Raw genomic sequence first — 16,740 nt, 5'->3', positions numbered from 1 at the left:
GATCGGGAAAGTACAGAGGAGCAGAAGGGGAAGACTAAGTGTAGAAGCCCACTGCTGTTTAGGATCCTCACTCCTGTCACCTAATACTTTCCCTTCACTTTTAGCAGCTGCATGCTGTGACACGTCTAGTTTAACCAGTCCCCCTAGTTTTTCAATATTATAAATAACACTGGAGGGAAGATGCTGACTCGGATTTTAGCAGAGACACACACGGTGTAAACTTTACGTGGCGTGTGGAGGGGTGTCTGATTCGAGGGTAGAAGTGTCCCCAGAAGTCCCTCTTACCCAGAAGCGACTTTCCACATACTCTTCTAATTTTGAAATGCACTTCTAATAACGGGTTTCTAGATGTCAGAGCAGTACAGAAACTCCCAGCCCCTAGGGTGCTTTTTCCTATACGGGGAATGTCCTAACCAATGGGCAGGGAGCGAAAGAGTCTCCTAATTCAGGACAGGCCAGAGGATAGAAAGCACTAAGCCAAAGATATTTACGATGCGGTCTTTAATCCTTGAGGATTCTTGGAAAATGGGAAACGTACCAAAACACAGAAGAGAAATGTTCAGGCCTTCAAAAGAAAAAGGCGAACCCCCAAAATCACGAGGACTGAACTGGCCCCCAGACCTTTCCAGCTGTGCGGCAGCCTGAGAAGTGGATGGCGTTTAAGCAAGGACGTGTGGCTCTCTGGGGGCCCCAGGGGCAGATGCCCCCCCCCCCCACCGCAGTGTTGCTGAGGCCCTGGTGTCGGCAGTGCGGAGGGCCTGCCCCAGAGGCCTTCAGGCAGCGGGTCCCTGCGCCTGCTGTGGGCATAGAGCAGTTACCCCCCTACAAGCCGGAGGGACGGGAAACTGGAGCAGAGTCTGACCCAAGTCCCTCTCTTTACTTGGATTCCCACCCCCAACTCATCCGGGACCTTTAATTCCTTAACCAGAAGCAAGACAGCACAGGGGAGGAGACGGACCTTTGGAACAGTCATTAGCACGCTCACACACACACACGCACATTCTCCGAGCCTCAGTGCCCCTTGTCTGGGGCTTACACGAGGGGCTGCACGACCGTGGTCAGCACAGGGCCTGGCACACAGGAGCCCTAGAGAATTAGCAGCACGGTGGTTACTCTCTGGGGGCCTGGAGGTGCAGGACTTCTGCCTGGTTAACAGGCGACCTCCCGCGACTCGACCGGGTGTGGACGGGGTCAGGCTGGGCTGTGGGCAGCTCAGCCTCCCCTGTTTAGTCATGGCCCAGGGCCAAGTACGGCAGCTGGGCTGCAGCTCCTCCTCTCTTCCTGCTTTCTCCCTGCTCCTCCCCCTGCCTGGAGAGGCACGAAAAGCTGCTTGCAAGCAAATTCTTGGCCTAGCCTGGGCAGAAATGGCTGCATGTGGCCGAGGGCTCCGCAGGGCCATGGGTGCCTCTCCCCACCCCGCTTTGAGACGAGCTCACTCTGACGCCAGGGGACGTCTGAAGCCGGAGTACGATGCAGTGGTAATAGGAGCAGGTAAAGTGGGCTGGGCCGGAGCTGAGGGGCTGAAGGGCAGCCCTGCTCAGAAGGCCCTCGCGTTCCTCTACTCTGGCACAAGCTGGCCAGGAGTTGGGATGAGAGCAGGTGCTGGTGTGGAAAGCCCACCTGTCTACGAGCAGATGCCGGGGTTCTGGGGTTGGCTTTGCTGTTGACTCACTGTGTGGCCTGGGGCAGATTCCTGCCCTCTCTGGGCTTGAGCCTTCCCATCTAGAATGACCAGGGAGGACTAGGTGAATTCAGGGGTTTCCACGTATCTCCTGTGAAATAAGCTAGTTGCCACCATACTCTTGGAAAGCATATGGTACGTAAGGTTTGGAAGGAAAGAGCCCTGGGACAAGAAGTGTGAAATCCAGCCGCCCCAAGTGCCCTGAGTTCTGGTCACCACCACCTGACCACTGGGACACCCCATCCCTGAGGACACTGCAGTTGCTCCATAAAGGGGAGTTAGTAAAAAATAGAAATGAGTCCCAGAGATTCTCCTGCCTACGCGCAGAGGGTGACAGCCCCTGTTGCCTTGCCTGCCTGGGCACGTGGGAGACCTGCTGCAGTGACCCTGCTATGCTTTGCTGAGCCCCAGGCTGCAGGGCACCTAATTCCACTGCGAGTGTGTGAGGCTGCGGGCCAGGACCAGGCTGCCTTTCCTCTGGGCCTTCCACTAACACTCACACAGAGCCCCAATTTCAGCTTCTGACATTATTTCCAACTGGGTTTATACAGAGCGACCATGACAGGCCTGGAAGGACATGCTCATCACACAGCTTTAAAGCTGTGTCCCTGTTTGGGCATTTCTTCATTTTTACCCCTACAAAGAGCAGTCGTGTGCTGGCCAATGTTTAGTAGTCACCTCTCCAGGGAAAATGTGCGCATATATATCCATACGTAAGTTTATTATAAATATGGAAGTAAAAGAAGTGTAGCACACAGTTTTGCAGATAAAAAATATAATACTGGGCTTCTCTGGTGGCGCAGTGGTTGAGAGTCTGCCTGCCGATGCAGGGGACACGGGTTCGTGCCCCGGTCCGGGAAGATCCCACATGCCGTGGAGCGGCTGGGACCGTGAGCCATGGCCGCTGAGCCTGCGCGTCCGGAGCCTGTGCTCCGCAACGGGAGAGGCCACAGCAGTGAGAGGCCCGCGTACTGCAAAAAAAAAAAAAATATATATATATATATATATATATACAATACTGTAAATTCCAGGTAGCCAATCTGTCCTTACCAAGTAACTGTGACTTCTGCCAAACCCAGTAACCAACCTGTGGTTGCAATTTGACAAATGAAAATAGTTCTGAAAAGAATGTTGTTTGATATTTTTATTTAAACAGCAGAAAGAAAGTGAAACAAAGATTTATGTCTGAACTTCACTCCTTCCTCAACGACGGGAATGACTTTGCTCAATCAGATAATGTTTTTCGAACACTGGAAGAACAGTTCCTCAATTTTTTGCACCATTTCACAATGTAACAGCTACAGACACAAGTTTAATCTACTTTATTAGCAGGTTCTCCATCACTTTCTTAAGTCTAACAACCGAAAACATAATAACTCAAGCCCTGGTGTGTAATGTCTGCAGCTTTCCATAGTGTGAATACTCCTACTGTGGCCTTTTTCAAAGTTACCAATATGATGTCACCAAAGGTGGATTTGGGAGAGAGATGCAGCCAAGGATCATCATGTAGCATGGCCCGTCTATGGGTCTATAGAGGTAAATAACCGTGAAAGCATAGCCAACCGTTAAAGCAAAGTAAAACAATTAGGAAGTGACAAGCTTTGAGTATTTATTACCTTTGTTTTTAATATAATTATTTCATTGTAAGTTGATGTAATTTAATTTTTTACCAGGGGCTGCGTTTGACAACTATCTCACGAACTTCCAGGGCTGGGGGACTCCTGCTCCAGCCCCCCTGACTGGGCTCCGGAAGTGGAAGTGCCTCCCACCTTTCTTGCCCTTGGTGACAGCCCAGCCCTGCTGTCTCTTGGCAGAGAGGGTTGATCGTAGGTCCCCATATAGATACCTGGGTGAATTGCCACAAGTGTGTGAGTCTCAGGTCTGAGTTTTTCTTTGACATTGCTTCTCTAATTGCTGGTTTGAAGGCATTTCCAGCCTGAGTGAGGAACACAGTGGCATCTTCTAAGATAAAGATTATCTCTGCTCCCTGAAGCCACCCTGGGAGCCACCTTAAAAGAGGACCCTGATTTAGTCATTTGACTAACTTTGCCTAAGAATGACCCAAGGAACTTGTTAAAATGCAGTTCCTGGACCCCCTACCTGGTGATTAGGATTCTGAGGAAGTCAGCACATCTAACCAACACTTGGAACGGATCTGATGGAGGCATGTGCAGCCCACACATTCAAGAACCCACGTTCAGAGCAGCTTCTCTCCAGAGCTGCCCCGTGCCTGCTGCATAAGGAACCCTGCAGTCTGGCCTGGAGATAAGCTGAGCCCGAGCCCACAGCTTAAGACTCCTTCAAGGGGAAAGGAGAGGTCACCAGAAGCTGCAGGAAGGCTCAGCCAGGACTAGGGGTAGGGGAGTGGGGGAGGGCAGAGGAACTTGGGCTGTTGGATCCTCGACCTTTGCCCTTTGAGGTCTGTTTGTGCATTTGTGGGCTTACATGTGTTGACTGAACTGGACCTTGTTGCCTGGAAGCTTTTATTAGTTTTCCGAGATTTATGATCAGCACTGATTAAAAGGCAGCTACCTTTTATTGTCTGCTAAGGGACAGGTGCTTTCCCTGCATTACTGGTTATCCTCCCTTCAACACTGCAGGTCCAGCAGGCCCTCTGTTTTTACACGTGAGGAAGACAGCAGAAGCCAGGATGAGCCCAGGACAGTCTGCCTTTAATTTGTCATATGTATTTGAGAGCAGGGCTTTCCAAATTTCAGGTTGCAATCCATCCATTCATGATTCCCTTCCATCATATTTTTGAAACTTTCTTAAGAAAATTATCAAAAACATATTAAAAATAGTACTGTATCAATCAGAATTTTTAAATGAAATATAATCAAGTAGATCGTCACATGCTTATCACATGATGATTTAATATTAGTTCCTGAAACTTTCGTTTCTGTGAAATACATTTATTTGTGTGGGGGGGTGTCAGGTCACAGAGTAAAATGCATTTCTTCCTCAGATCACGGTCAAAGAGGTTTAAAAAACTCCGTTTCAGAGATTCCTTTAATGGATGATAAATTGGCTCAATGACCTAGAAAATTCTGGCAGGTCTCTATGTGGAAAATGTAAAACAAAACCAACTCAGCCATGAGAAATCCATCATGTGGGTCATTGCTGCCTCCTATTTGTGGGTGTTTGTCAGTTTAATGGCTGAGCCTTTTATTAGAGTCAACGCTGGGTTCAGGTTGGCACTCAGAGAACATAGTTACCTTCTGGCATCTTTGAAGACTCAGAGTGACTTCCCACCACCAAAGAGAAGCATGTGCCATGTGTCCCAGGGGAGGCCTGGCCCCCCTCCCTGAAAGCAACCAGGGCCTGTTCTCTGCCCATCGAGGACTTCTCCAGCTGCTGCATTTTATTCTGAGACTAAGGAAAGGGGAGGCCCCAACACCAGGGCCCCATGTGCTCGGCCTGTGGGTCTGAGACCACCTGCATCAGAATGACCGGGGAGCTTCTGTGAAGTACATCCTGGTCCATGCCCCCAACCTGCGGAGTAGATTCTGGGGAGGGGTTGGGGAATCGGTGTTTACTCGAGTTCTCATGTGATCCTGAAGCTTCTCAGAGCTGGAGAGGCACTTGCTAGCAGTGGGCTTGGTGTGGAACATCGGATCCCAAGCCAAGTTTCAGGGCTCCTACCCCAGGGGCAGCCTGCCTAAAATTTTTGGAAAGAAACTCTATAGTAGACAAATCTGCCCAGTCAGCTGGCACCCCTGAAGCACGCTGAGCTACTCTAGCGCATGTCAAAGCCGTATGTGTTTCATTCATTTTGAGCTGTTCCTGTTTTATTTGGGGAACACTGGGAATTGACAAAGACACCCCTTCTGGGGCACTGTTGTGAGCCATGCTTGGGCACAACAAGCCATGCCTGGCAGCAACTGTCCACAGGACCAGCGCTCACCTGGACGGCTGGTGATTCCATGCCAGCCAGGGACGTCTGGCATCATCGTACAGCCTCGCCTCCCTCTCTTCCCTGCTAAGTCAACTGTCACACTCCCTCTGACAGTCACCCACTCGTCCCCAAGTGCCAGAAGCCCAGCAATGCGAGGCTTCGTGGGATAATTTTCAACTAATGACTGTGGATTTCTCCTTGTCCCCACTCCAGCATGAGCCACTGGCCAAGCCAGGGTGACAGGACTTTTTTCAGTTCAGGGCAAGAACCGGAGTTTTCTGACTCCCCAAAGACTGGTATCTTACAGCATTGAGCTAGATGCTGTTCCAACATCGAGGTACAGGTGAGGGGGTCCCCCAAGTTCTGCTACCTCTCCAGGATCTTCATGGGCATGGGGACAGGGGTGGGTGGCCACACTCCTCAAGGAATGTGTCTGTCTGCCCGCTGACCACTGTCGCTTTCCTCTCCCCTCCTCCTTCTCGTTGCAGGACACAACGGGCTGGTGGCTGTGAGTCCCTCCCGCTCTGCCCCGCTTCATTGGTCCCTGGGTGTGTGGCCCTCAGCAGGAGTGTAAGGAAGCGACAGGATGAATGCCGAGGGGGAGAAGGAAAGGCTGGCTAGTCCTCGCACCCTGGTGCTGACCAGCGGCTGGCTCGAATGGACATCTGCAGTTGCTAAGGAGGATATCAGGGGCTCCCTTGTTCTCCTCTCCTTAATGCTCATAGGTTTCCCCCTTGACCTTTCAAAAGCAAGGTGATAAATAGCTGGGAAAGTGTGTAATGGGCATAGCCTGGGAGGCAGGTTGGAGCTTGCAGGGTCAGGTAACTGGGGCTGGGGGGCCTTTGACTCCAGATAGTGGGCTGTCCTTGTGTACAGACCCCATATTCCCCAGCTAGGTTTAGGCCAGTTACCAACCTGGGGAACACAGCAGCTATACACGGTCCAAAGTGTGCCCTGGAGACAGCGAGGAAGCCGACCTAGCAGAGGAAGTGGGGCCCTGCCCCAGCACAGGTGGCTTCTGGGTCCCAAGCTGAGCCAGGCCAGGGTTACCCTAAGACTGTGCTTCTCAGACCAGAGTCCATGTACCCCTAGGAGACCACAGTGTGTGCTACAGGGCTTCAGGCCACCAGCCTAACATGGAGCACCTTCCTGAAGCAGCGGCTGCCCTAGGGTATCAATGCAGGGGCTCAGCAGCATGGAGAGCCAGGAGACCTGTGTTAAACCTTAAGGCTTTTCCTGACACAGCAGTTTTACTTGAACATTTCACAGGGGACATTATTTAACTCAACCGATCAGTAATTTAAAACATTGATTTTGTATTAATACCAAGGTGGGTTTGTCCCCAGCTCTGCCACTTTCCATTTGCAAAGGTTAAGGCGAGTCAGTTTATCTCTCTGAGCCATGGTAAAATGAGAATTAAAATGCCCACCCTCACCGAATTGAGGTGAAGGGAATAGATGATGTGCCCCAAGGACCCAGCTCATAAAGCCTTACACAGATGGTGAGCATGGGGACAGCGTGGGGCATCCCAGGATAAGAGGTATAGGAGGAACTTAATTCTAGGACACGGACTTCGGTTGACTGATTTGGGGAGAGCCTAAGGAAGTAGGGGTCGGCTCTAGATTGGATACTGTCAGAGTGCGGGCAGCCCTGTGAGCAGGCATCTCAGTAACCGTGTGTGTGGGGAGGGGAGACTAGGGTGAGGAGAGCAGTCACTGTGCACACGTAGCATCACTCATCTTGGCCGAGAGAGATGGTATTGTGGTGGCCCAGTAGACCCTGTCTCGTTTGTGCTTAGACACAATTGTGAAGTGGGCTTGCTCTGTCCCACTTTGTCGTGGTCTAGATTATCCCTGTCTGCGGTCATCATTATGAGTGGGAGAAACAGGGCTTACCTCTGAGGGCCAGGCCACCTTCTGAATGTCATGTTGGGCTGCTCTTTTCTCCTTTCTCGTTAGGATGTGTCAGGAGTGTAGATTCTGGGTCCAGACCGCCCGGGTTCAGTTCCTGACACCTCCACTCATCAGTTCTGTGATCCTGAGCTATTAGCCTCACTGAGCCTCGGTTTCCTCCTCCGTGAAATGGGGAGAATCACGGTGCCTACCTCTAGGTGGATTATATGAGATGATGCTCGCACGGTGTCTGGCACATTGTAGTAGCCAAGCGAACTTTTTAGAAAGTCTGCCTTCAGAGCTACACCATCCCTGTTGTCACCTTGGGGGTGGTAGCTGCAGTGGTGTGAGGACCAGCATTTTAGGTCTGTAGACTCAGGACTAGTTCCATTCAACAAATATTTATTGATTTTCCACTAAGTGCTAGAGAAAAGTTAATCCCCCCCCCCGCATCATTTGTTCCCCAAAATAAGGCTGTGCTATAATCATGGCTTCATTGATTGAACACGTCCCATGTGCCAGGGACCCTGTGTAAGCCCCTTCTAGGGACCAGCTCAGAGAATTCTCACAGTGACCCCGTGAAGCAGTCAAAGTGGGTGTTATTATCATCAGCCCCATTTTTGCACATGAGGAAACTGAGGCTGGATGGATTAGGTACTGAGGCCGCCCCAGCAGAAAAGAGAAAGAGGAGTGGAACCTGGGCGGCCTGGCTCAGCACTCATAAGGCAAGCTCATGGTGCTGCCTGCCTCAGGCCAGTGAGGAGAGCGAGGCTTGCCACCCCACCTCCCCAGGAGATGAAGAGTTCACAGAGGCACTGGACCTTGCAGGAGGGAAGGTCACCTCGGGCTGGGAGGTGGAGGGGCAGGACCAATCATGTCAGGTCTTAGAGAACATCTCGGGGGCGGTGAACATTTACAAGTGGCAGGGGGAAGGGCATCTCAGAGGCAGGAACAGCTTGAGCCAGCCCTGTGGTGAGGACCCTGAGAGTGTGGGTCAGCCCCCAGGGGTAAAGGGAGGGCCCTGTGTGCCCCGCCCCAGGCGGCATACCTGCAGAGACTGGGGGTGAACACGGCAGTCTTCGAGAGACGCCACGTGATCGGGGGTGCAGCTGTCACAGAGGAAATAATCCCAGGTGAGCCAAAGAGGTGGGTGAGGGGCATGGGGGGGTGACCACTGGTGACCCCTGGTTACTGTCTTCATCCGATTCATTTTCAGGGTTTAAGTTCTCCCGAGCATCCTACCTGCTCAGCCTGCTACGACCGCAGATTTACACCGAGCTGGAGCTGAAGGTAGAGCGTGCGTGTGTGTGTGTGTGTGTGTGTGTGTGTGTCCACCTGCTCCATGGCTTGGGGGCTGGGGAAGTGGGCAGTTGCTATTCTTCCCTCCGAGGGTGTGTCTATCTCCCATGGTCTCCGTAGTGCCTGCCCACAAATGGGCTTTGTCTGGCCCACCCAGTGTCTTAAAGATCAGGAAATTTCATACACAAATCAAACCTCTCGAAGAACAAGCTTTGTCAACATCAGGCCCATGTTCCTACGTGCTGTACCGGCTGGCCCTTTACGTGGATTCGGTCCCAGCTCTGCTTTGTCACATCACTTCCTGGGGTCTGTCCAGCCCCCATAGGAAACCTGCTAGGACCCTTGGGCATCTGAGTTTGCAAAGCTGCCTTAGGACCTGAGCTGATTTCTGCCCTCATTACACATGAGAGCCTGTCACCGTCCTCGGCAGCTTGAGCGGGAAGTCGGACTCGGGGACTTTCACCTCTCTGGGCTCCTGGGCCATTTTGAGGGCATCCTGAGGACTCACAGTCTGCCTCTGTCGACTTCTCTTAGCCTCACCTTGGTCCACAGTCTTGCCCCCCGCCCTTTCAGATTCCTTCACCCCCTCACTGCCTCTTTGACAAACTTGGTCATGCATTCCGGGAGCCCACTTAGCTTACCTGCTTGGTGCCTCTGTCACCCACCACTTGGAGAAAGGTCCCCTGTGCCATCCGTATATGACGCTGACGGCACTTCAGCACCAACTTTGCCCTAAATTTTAAATTAATAAGACATTAATCCACTGACACCCATTAAATAAATTATTCTTTGTGCCCCTAAGAGAGACACAGAGAGAGAGCACACACCTGTCACCAGCCAGGACTGGATGAAACCCTGCCAAGGCCTGGGAATGGGTCTGTGGACTTCAGTCCAAACCAGACGATGGGTGAAGGCAATTTTCTGACACACCAATTATGCAGAGTGGCAAGTGTGAGGGGAAGGGTGGGGGTAGACCCTCCTTTTAAAAATCTAACTTATGAAAGCTGAGGATCACAGAACAGAAATTTTCACATAATTATTCTCTTTATTTTTTCTTTTTTAAATAATTTCCTGGGATTTCTTTTAATTTATTTTTTTGGCTGCATTGGGTTTTCGTTGCTGTGAGCGGGCTTTCTCTGGTTGAGGCGAGCGGGGGCTACTCTTTGTTGCGGTACGCAGGCTTCTCATTGCAGTGGCTTCTCTTGTTGCGGAGCACGGGCTCTAGGCACACGGGCTTCAGTAGTTGTGGCTCGCGGGCTCTAGAGCACAGGCTCAATAGTTGAGGCACACGGGCTTAGTTGCCCTGCGGCATGTGGGATCTTCCCGGACCAGGGCTCAAACCCACGTCCCCTGCATTGGCAGGCGGATTCTTAACAACTGTGCCACCAGGGAAGTCCATTGTCTTTATTTTTTAAAAAAAGTTACTCATTTGAAAATGGTATTCTCATTGGGTTCCTTTAACTAGCAGCTCCCAAGTGAATTGAGTATATCCTTTGATCTCTGATCTTGGGCTGCATTAATAGGAGAACGGTGCTCAGATCAAGGTGGGAAGCAGTCCTGCTGCATGATGCACAGAACTAATCCCATCCGGAGTGCGGGGTACCTTATTTTAACAGGACGTTGACAACTCAGAAGATACCTATAGGAGGGCAACTGTTCCTCTTTCTAGGAATATTCTGTTTCCAGTACAATAATAAAGAGCATTTATTTTACCAGTGTCATATCTTGGGCTACGAGCTTTCATGCTCTGTCAATTTGTCCTCGTCTGTGAGACGAGAGCAGGTAGTGTCCCCATTTTATGATGAGGGAACCGAGATTCAGGGGGGTTAAGTTCGCACACTAGGAAGTGACCAAGAACTTGAGCCAGGTCTAACTGACTCCTCCTCGTTCTGTGAGGTGCCGCCGCCGTGGGCACCTTGATAGCCACCCAGCTCAGCCTCGTGCACCTCCAGGCGCTTTGCCGATGACAGTGGGCCAGGTCACAGACACAAGCTCTTCCAGCAGCTCCGGCCTCGGCAGAGCACGGGGCTGAGATTGCAGGCTCTGGAACCTAACTGGTCGGTTTTGAATCCCTGCTCTGCTGTTACCAGCTGTGTGACTTGGCCTGGTGGTGCCTCCTCTTCCTCGTCTGTAACGTGGAGGTGTAATAGTACTTGCCTCATAAGGCTATTGTAGTGGTTGGTGTTTGCTCATCATTACTACAGTGCCTGGGGCATGGTCAGTGCTCGACAACTGTCAGCTAGTATTATTGTGTTGGCCAAAAAGCTCATTCGATTTTTCCATGTTACAGAAAAATCCGAGCGGACTTTTTGACCAACCCAATATTATGCCCATTCGTCAGTTGAGAAAACTGAGGCTCCAGAAGGACCTGTGGCCTGCTACTTCCTATCAGACCTTCCCACTGTGGGCCTGTACCCGATTAGACTGAGCTCTACTTGAGCCAGAGGATGACTCCGCCAACCTGCTTGGGGCCTCACTGGGCCTGTTTTCCAAGTCTCAATTTCCCCAGCTGTCGATGAGATCATCTCGCAGTTCTATCCACCTGGATAGTAAGCTTGCTTTTACAGTGGCCCCACAGTGAGTCGTGGGATCCCGACAAGGAGGGCAGAGGGGAGGTGGTGTCTTTCATCCTGTATCAGCCAGCAGCTGCCTTCCCCAGCTCTCCCTGGACCAGCCTTGACCTCATTCAAGTGGCACACCCTTGTCCTCCCTCCCACCTGCACTCACCTTCTGGCTCCCAACCCCATCCCTTTGCTCCTGCTTTCCTCAGAAATCTCTCTAAGGCAGGGCTCTCAAACTCTCAGGTCCCTCAGAACAATCTGGGCAACTGGTGGGAAAGTGGTTCTTGCTCAGAGGAACTAAGGGTGATTCTGTGGGACTGTGGTGGGCCCAGGAGCCAATAATTCTGAAGCAGGAGGACCCCAGAGCACAACTCTGAGACCCACACCCCTTAAATCTCCCATTTCTCTGCTCCCTAATGCACGGCTTGTCCCTTCCCAGTAATTTCCATCCAGGACGGCTGTACGTGCTGAGAAATCCCATGGGTAAATCAGAAGCGTTTTGTTTTTTACAAGAGGGAAACTGCGTGATCTGAGCAAATCTAATGGGGATAATATAACGGTGGTTTAACAGCCCCTTCTTATTCTGACACCACATCATCAAAACCATCAAGAATAACAACGGCTCCCTTGATGAGAGAAAGTCCTGGAATCAGATAAATAAATTAATCCTGTTCAATTATTGAGACTTGAAACAACCCTTGGGATCCTCTTGGGTCCCTTTTTCGGTGAGGGGAGGTTATTGATTCATTCATTCAGCAAATGCTTCTGAGCACCTGCCCTGTGCCAGGCCCTGGGAGAGGCATGTGGGGAGACAGCGGCGAGGGAAGGGGGCAAGGCTTCTGCTCTTAGTGAGAGGACTTCAGGGAGAGGTAAGTGCCACCTAAAGAAAGGAAAATAAAGCAATGTGACAGTGAGGAACTGGAGGTCCAGCCTGGACTGGTGACCAGGAAAACCTCCCTGAAGGTGTGACGTTTGAGCTAGCATTCAAATGCCAAGAAGTCACCAGCCCTGTGAACATCTGAGCAGAAAGCGTTGCAGTCAGAGGGAAGTGAAGGTGGACAGGCCCAAGGGGAGGGAAGGTCATGTGGCCGGAGCAGACAGTGCCCGGCCAAGAGGCAGCAGATGGTGTGAGAGAGGGCCAGGGGCCAGAGGAGACAGGGCCTCGCGTGCTGTAAGCAAGGGCCTGCGCTTTATCCTGAGCACCGGGGACAGACAGCAGAGGTGTTAAATCGAGAAGTGGAGTGATGGGATTTATGACTTTATGAAAGGTCATACCACCTGCTGGATGGTGTGGATTGTGGTGGAACCAGCCATGGCCGCAGGGTGGTGGCTCAGGCTGAGTCAGGGCGGGGACATATGGACCAGGTCTGGAGGCTGAGCTGTGAGACTTGGTGATGGATGTGATGCCAAGGGTGAGAGACACAGAGGAACTAGGGACGCCACCTGGGTGGGAAAGAGTTCACTGTATCAGGAGGAACCAAGCTGGAAGTTCCTCCAGTTTGGAATCAAAGGCATTCCCCATCTTAGTGTTAGAAAGGATCCTGCAGGTCTCCCAACCTGCCCCTACCAATGCTCAGACTCACCTCCACAGAACGCTCAACCGTGGAGACCCTGCCATCTGGAACACCTGTGGTTTGGGGAAACTTCTGCTGTAATTATTGGAAAAATCTCTTTTGGTTTCCTCGTGTTTTCCTAAAACTTCTGCTCACAGATCTCATTTCGGGGGCAGGGGATGGGGGTGGGGAGCTTGCTACTCAGGTGACATTTGAGCAAAGACCTCAAAGAGGTGAGGGAGCAGACCAAGAATCTGGGGGAAGAAGTCTCTAAACGCCAAATTCGTCAAGTCGCACGTTAAATACGTACAGCTCTTTGTATGTCAATAAAGTGGTTTAATAACAAAGAGGTCTCCAGCGGGAGCAGTAAGTCGTATTGGTGGAGGCAGCACAGGCCCTTTTTGTTTTATCTCCACCTTCTTTGAAGAAGTAAATATACTCTTGGAAAGTTCTGTGTGCTAGTCAAATATCCGTAAATCAAATCATATTTTCAATGCATCAGGGGAACTCCCATTTAAAGTGACCCTGGAGTAAATGAGTCTGCAAAGTAAATAAGTTGTTTCCGATGTGAACGATTTATCCACCTTGTAAATATGGATTTTCACATGACCGTGGCTTTATTGTGTCTTTCTCAGTTTTAGTTATTATTTCTGAAATGGGGGCATTTAAAGACTAACACTGAGAGCCAGGGCTTTGGAGTCACAGGGGTGTGGTTTCGAAACCAGGATCCACCTCCCCATGTGACCTTGGATAAGTTATTTCACTTCTCTGAGCCTCTGCTGTGGCATTTGTACAATGAGGATGATATACTTACAGAGCTGTTGTGATGTAACCATTGTAAACCCTAGTACAGTCCCTGGCACTGGGTAGCGTGGCGTGGTATGGTATGGTCTGCCATAGGGTGCCTGGGCAAGAGGGCTTTTTATACACTTGTATCAAAAATAGGAACCAGGACCACAGGCCTTGGGAACCTGCATGCAGGTACCTAAGTGGTCACACAAACACAATCAGAGAAGGGTCATGGGCAGATCCCCTCAAATGTTACCTGTGCTGTCTGTGTTCTGCAGAAACACGGGCTGAGGCTTCATCTTCGAAACCCCCACTCATTCACACCTATGCTGGAAGAGGGCACAGCGGGCAAGGTGCCCAGGTCCCTTCTGCTGGGCACAGACATGGCAGAAAACCAGAAGCAGATCGCCCAGTTCTCACGGAAGGATGCCCAGGTAGGGAAGGTGACCAGAGACTGATCTCCTCCATCTCAGCCTGGTGGCCGCTCTTGAAAAAAAATGGGCTTGGTTGGAGTTGTCCTACAGCAGGTTGTCAAAGGCCACAAGGGTGTGGACAGGCCACTTAATCCGCCCTAGGAAGGCTCCAGTCTGTGCCAGCCTTTGATCTTGGGCACTGCAAAGAGAAGGAGTGGAGGACAGTTGGTTAAGACCAGTGAACACTGGAGACCCTCAAACCTGTGTGTGTTCAGCATGAGGCCACTGTTCAGGTGGCCTCCGCCTGAATTTCAAAAGGGAGTCCACTGATATGTCCTTATGCTCTAAGTGCTTTCTAGCTCTCCTGCTTTCAGACAGAATTCCAGGTGGTCATCAATATTAAAGCACATGAAGGCCAGAAAGAAGGGGAGATCAGAGACAGTTAAGGATCGAACACACTGGATCAGGAATTTAGGACAAGAGCATCGTAATAAATATTCATTTATTTTGGCATCATCCCCTGGCAGCCCAAGGCAAGAATGTGTCCATGATGGCGAGCAGGTCTGGTGAAAGGGAGTACACACATCTGATGGAGAAGGCACATTTCTTTTCCTAGGATTGCACTGTGAGGAATTTGCTGGGTAGCTTTGTCTAGATGAGTCGTTGAATGTAATGGGCCCGGTGTGATTGGTTTTACAGACATAAAAAGATTCTTTGAATGGCCATTTTTTGTACCAAGCCTAGATACAAGCTGAAGGCACAGCATTAACTCATATCTTGGTGGAAACATTTTTATAAGAAGAACCTGGGTTAACCAATCCGTGTGTGTTGCTTTTTGTTGTGTTAATCTAGTATTGGGTAAAACCAAGAAAACCACAGACACAGCATCTCTCTTCAGCCAGTGGTTTCCAAACACTGGCTGATAATCAAGTCAACCCAAAAAAAGTGCTTTTCAAGTGATTCTTTTGCACAGTGAGTTGGGGTCCGCTGCCTACACCCTCTGCTCCAAGCCCTGCTCGTCTCAGATGCACTAGAGAGGATTCAGGACAAGGCCAGGTCCCTGGGCCTAGAGAGCAGTGGCCTTGGCCGTGTGTGGCTGGGGCCCTGTGTGCTGGTGACTACAGGAGCGGGAGGCAGAGGCCACATCCCACCGTGGAAAGTAAGGAGCTGAATTCTGGTTTTGTCTTTGCACGTTGTCACATTAAAGACCTGCTGCAGAGAAAGCTGTTCCCCTTCATTTTAATCAAGATTCTCCAATGTACTTCAACACAGAGCTTTTCTTTGTGTAAGAGTCGTTAAAGTTCCATGGGTATATCCATGAGTGTAGATGAACCAAAAATTAAAAGCTCTCGGCTGAGATAAGATAGGGCCTCGGGTACCACGGGTGCCCATCCTTGCTCCTGTCGCCCATCCAGGGAAGGGGGTGTGGGGATCACAACCAGGCTGTCGAAGTGGATTCTGTTGCGGGAGGTTGTGGGGTGAAGGGATGCAAGCTTCTGTCCCTGCTGATGACAAGAGGATGCGGGAGATTTGCAGCCCAGGAAGAACAGTCAGCATGCTGGAATACAGGCAGAGAGATCTTACTTTTATCAGTAAGATATAGAAAGACAGGACAGAGAGGAGAAACTTTTCAGTGGTTTTTGGTTTATCACAGAGACCACTTCCTAGGATACTTGAGGATTCCGTGGCTGACGACTGGTCTTGGCCTACATCAACCCCCTTGTCCCTGCCACTACATGGTGACCCTCCTACTACCCAGGCTCTCTCTGACCTCACCTAGTGTTGACATCAGCACACAGACCTAGAACTGGGGGTAACTCGGCACAGCCAGGCTGAGCCACACTGGGCGTGAGGCCTGAGGAATCGAGCCTCAGCTGGGGGGCAGCAGGCCACATGGGGCAGCTGGAGGGCCAAGTATGGGGACAGTGTCTTTGTGGGGTTCTAGGCAATGGGGCCTTGACTCGGAGCTCTGTTCCAGGCCTTTCCCAAATATGAGGCCTTCATGAATCGCTTGGCGTTAGCCATTGACCCTCTGCTGGACGCAGCCCCAGTGGACATGGAGGCCTTCCAGCGGGGCTCCCTGCTGCAGAGGCTCAAGTCGCTCTCCACCCTCAAGCCCCTGTTGCAGGCGGGTAAGTCCAAGGGCAGGCATCTGGGCATGATGAGCACCTTCATGTGATTGAGCCCATCTTCTCCACAATTGGACATAAGCCTGAACCTCCAAGGCAGCCTGCCAACTGCCATCGATTAATAGGGGCCACCTGGAGCACTTGAAGTGACAACGGTTTAGGATGGCGTGCTCTGAAAATAGAGCCCGAGCCAAAGGCTTATGTGCAAGTGGTTCATTTTGAAGGGGGATCCCAAGGAAAGGAGGAGAAACGGGAAAGAGGGAGAGTCGATACCAGGGTGCATTACTGAGCTGGCCACCACTGTGGCTGGTGAGGTCCTTCCCTCTGAGAAGCCTTAGGAAATGCACATGAGGACATGCCCAGGAGGAGGAGAAAGGGGAAACATTTACTCATTGGGTTCTGTCCTCCAGTGGTCAGAGGTTGCCCCCTGGGGTATTAACTCCCACATGAGGCATTAACTTCTGGGTTGTGCATCCATGGGTGCCAAGTGGGTTCCCGTAGGTGTCCTGTCGTGGTGCCAGAGAAGCC

At 51.2% G+C, this 16,740-nt stretch overlaps 1 protein-coding gene across 9 annotated transcripts in view; it reads left to right on the top strand.

Annotated features, from left to right (window-relative positions):
- Window positions 1–16,740, top strand: part of PYROXD2 (pyridine nucleotide-disulphide oxidoreductase domain 2) — a 51,966-nt gene that overhangs the window by 23,918 nt on the left and 11,308 nt on the right. For 3 of the 9 annotated variants that reach the window (XM_029244644.1, XM_029244643.1, XM_029244642.1), the window contains 4 exons: window positions 3,086–3,217; window positions 6,065–8,601; window positions 8,685–8,758; window positions 13,949–16,009. In XM_029244644.1, the coding sequence (XP_029100477.1) occupies window positions 3,086–3,217; window positions 6,065–6,150 (218 nt within the window). In that variant the 3' untranslated portion in view covers window positions 6,151–8,601; window positions 8,685–8,758; window positions 13,949–16,009. Of the gene's footprint in view, window positions 1–1,045; window positions 1,492–3,085; window positions 3,218–6,064; window positions 8,602–8,684; window positions 8,759–13,948; window positions 16,010–16,061; window positions 16,216–16,740 lie in introns of those variants that run through there. The other 6 variants (XM_029244641.1, XM_029244640.1, XM_029244638.1 and 3 more) reach the window with 4 other exon arrangements.

This window comes from Monodon monoceros, unplaced genomic scaffold (genome assembly GCF_005190385.1).
Source record: "Monodon monoceros isolate NGI ecotype Baffin Bay Population unplaced genomic scaffold, NGI_Narwhal_1 Super_Scaffold_4, whole genome shotgun sequence".
Classification (NCBI taxonomy): domain Eukaryota; kingdom Metazoa; phylum Chordata; class Mammalia; order Artiodactyla; family Monodontidae; genus Monodon; species Monodon monoceros.
Note: the sequence above shows the minus strand (reverse complement) of the source record. Positions and strands in the feature narration are given on the sequence as shown.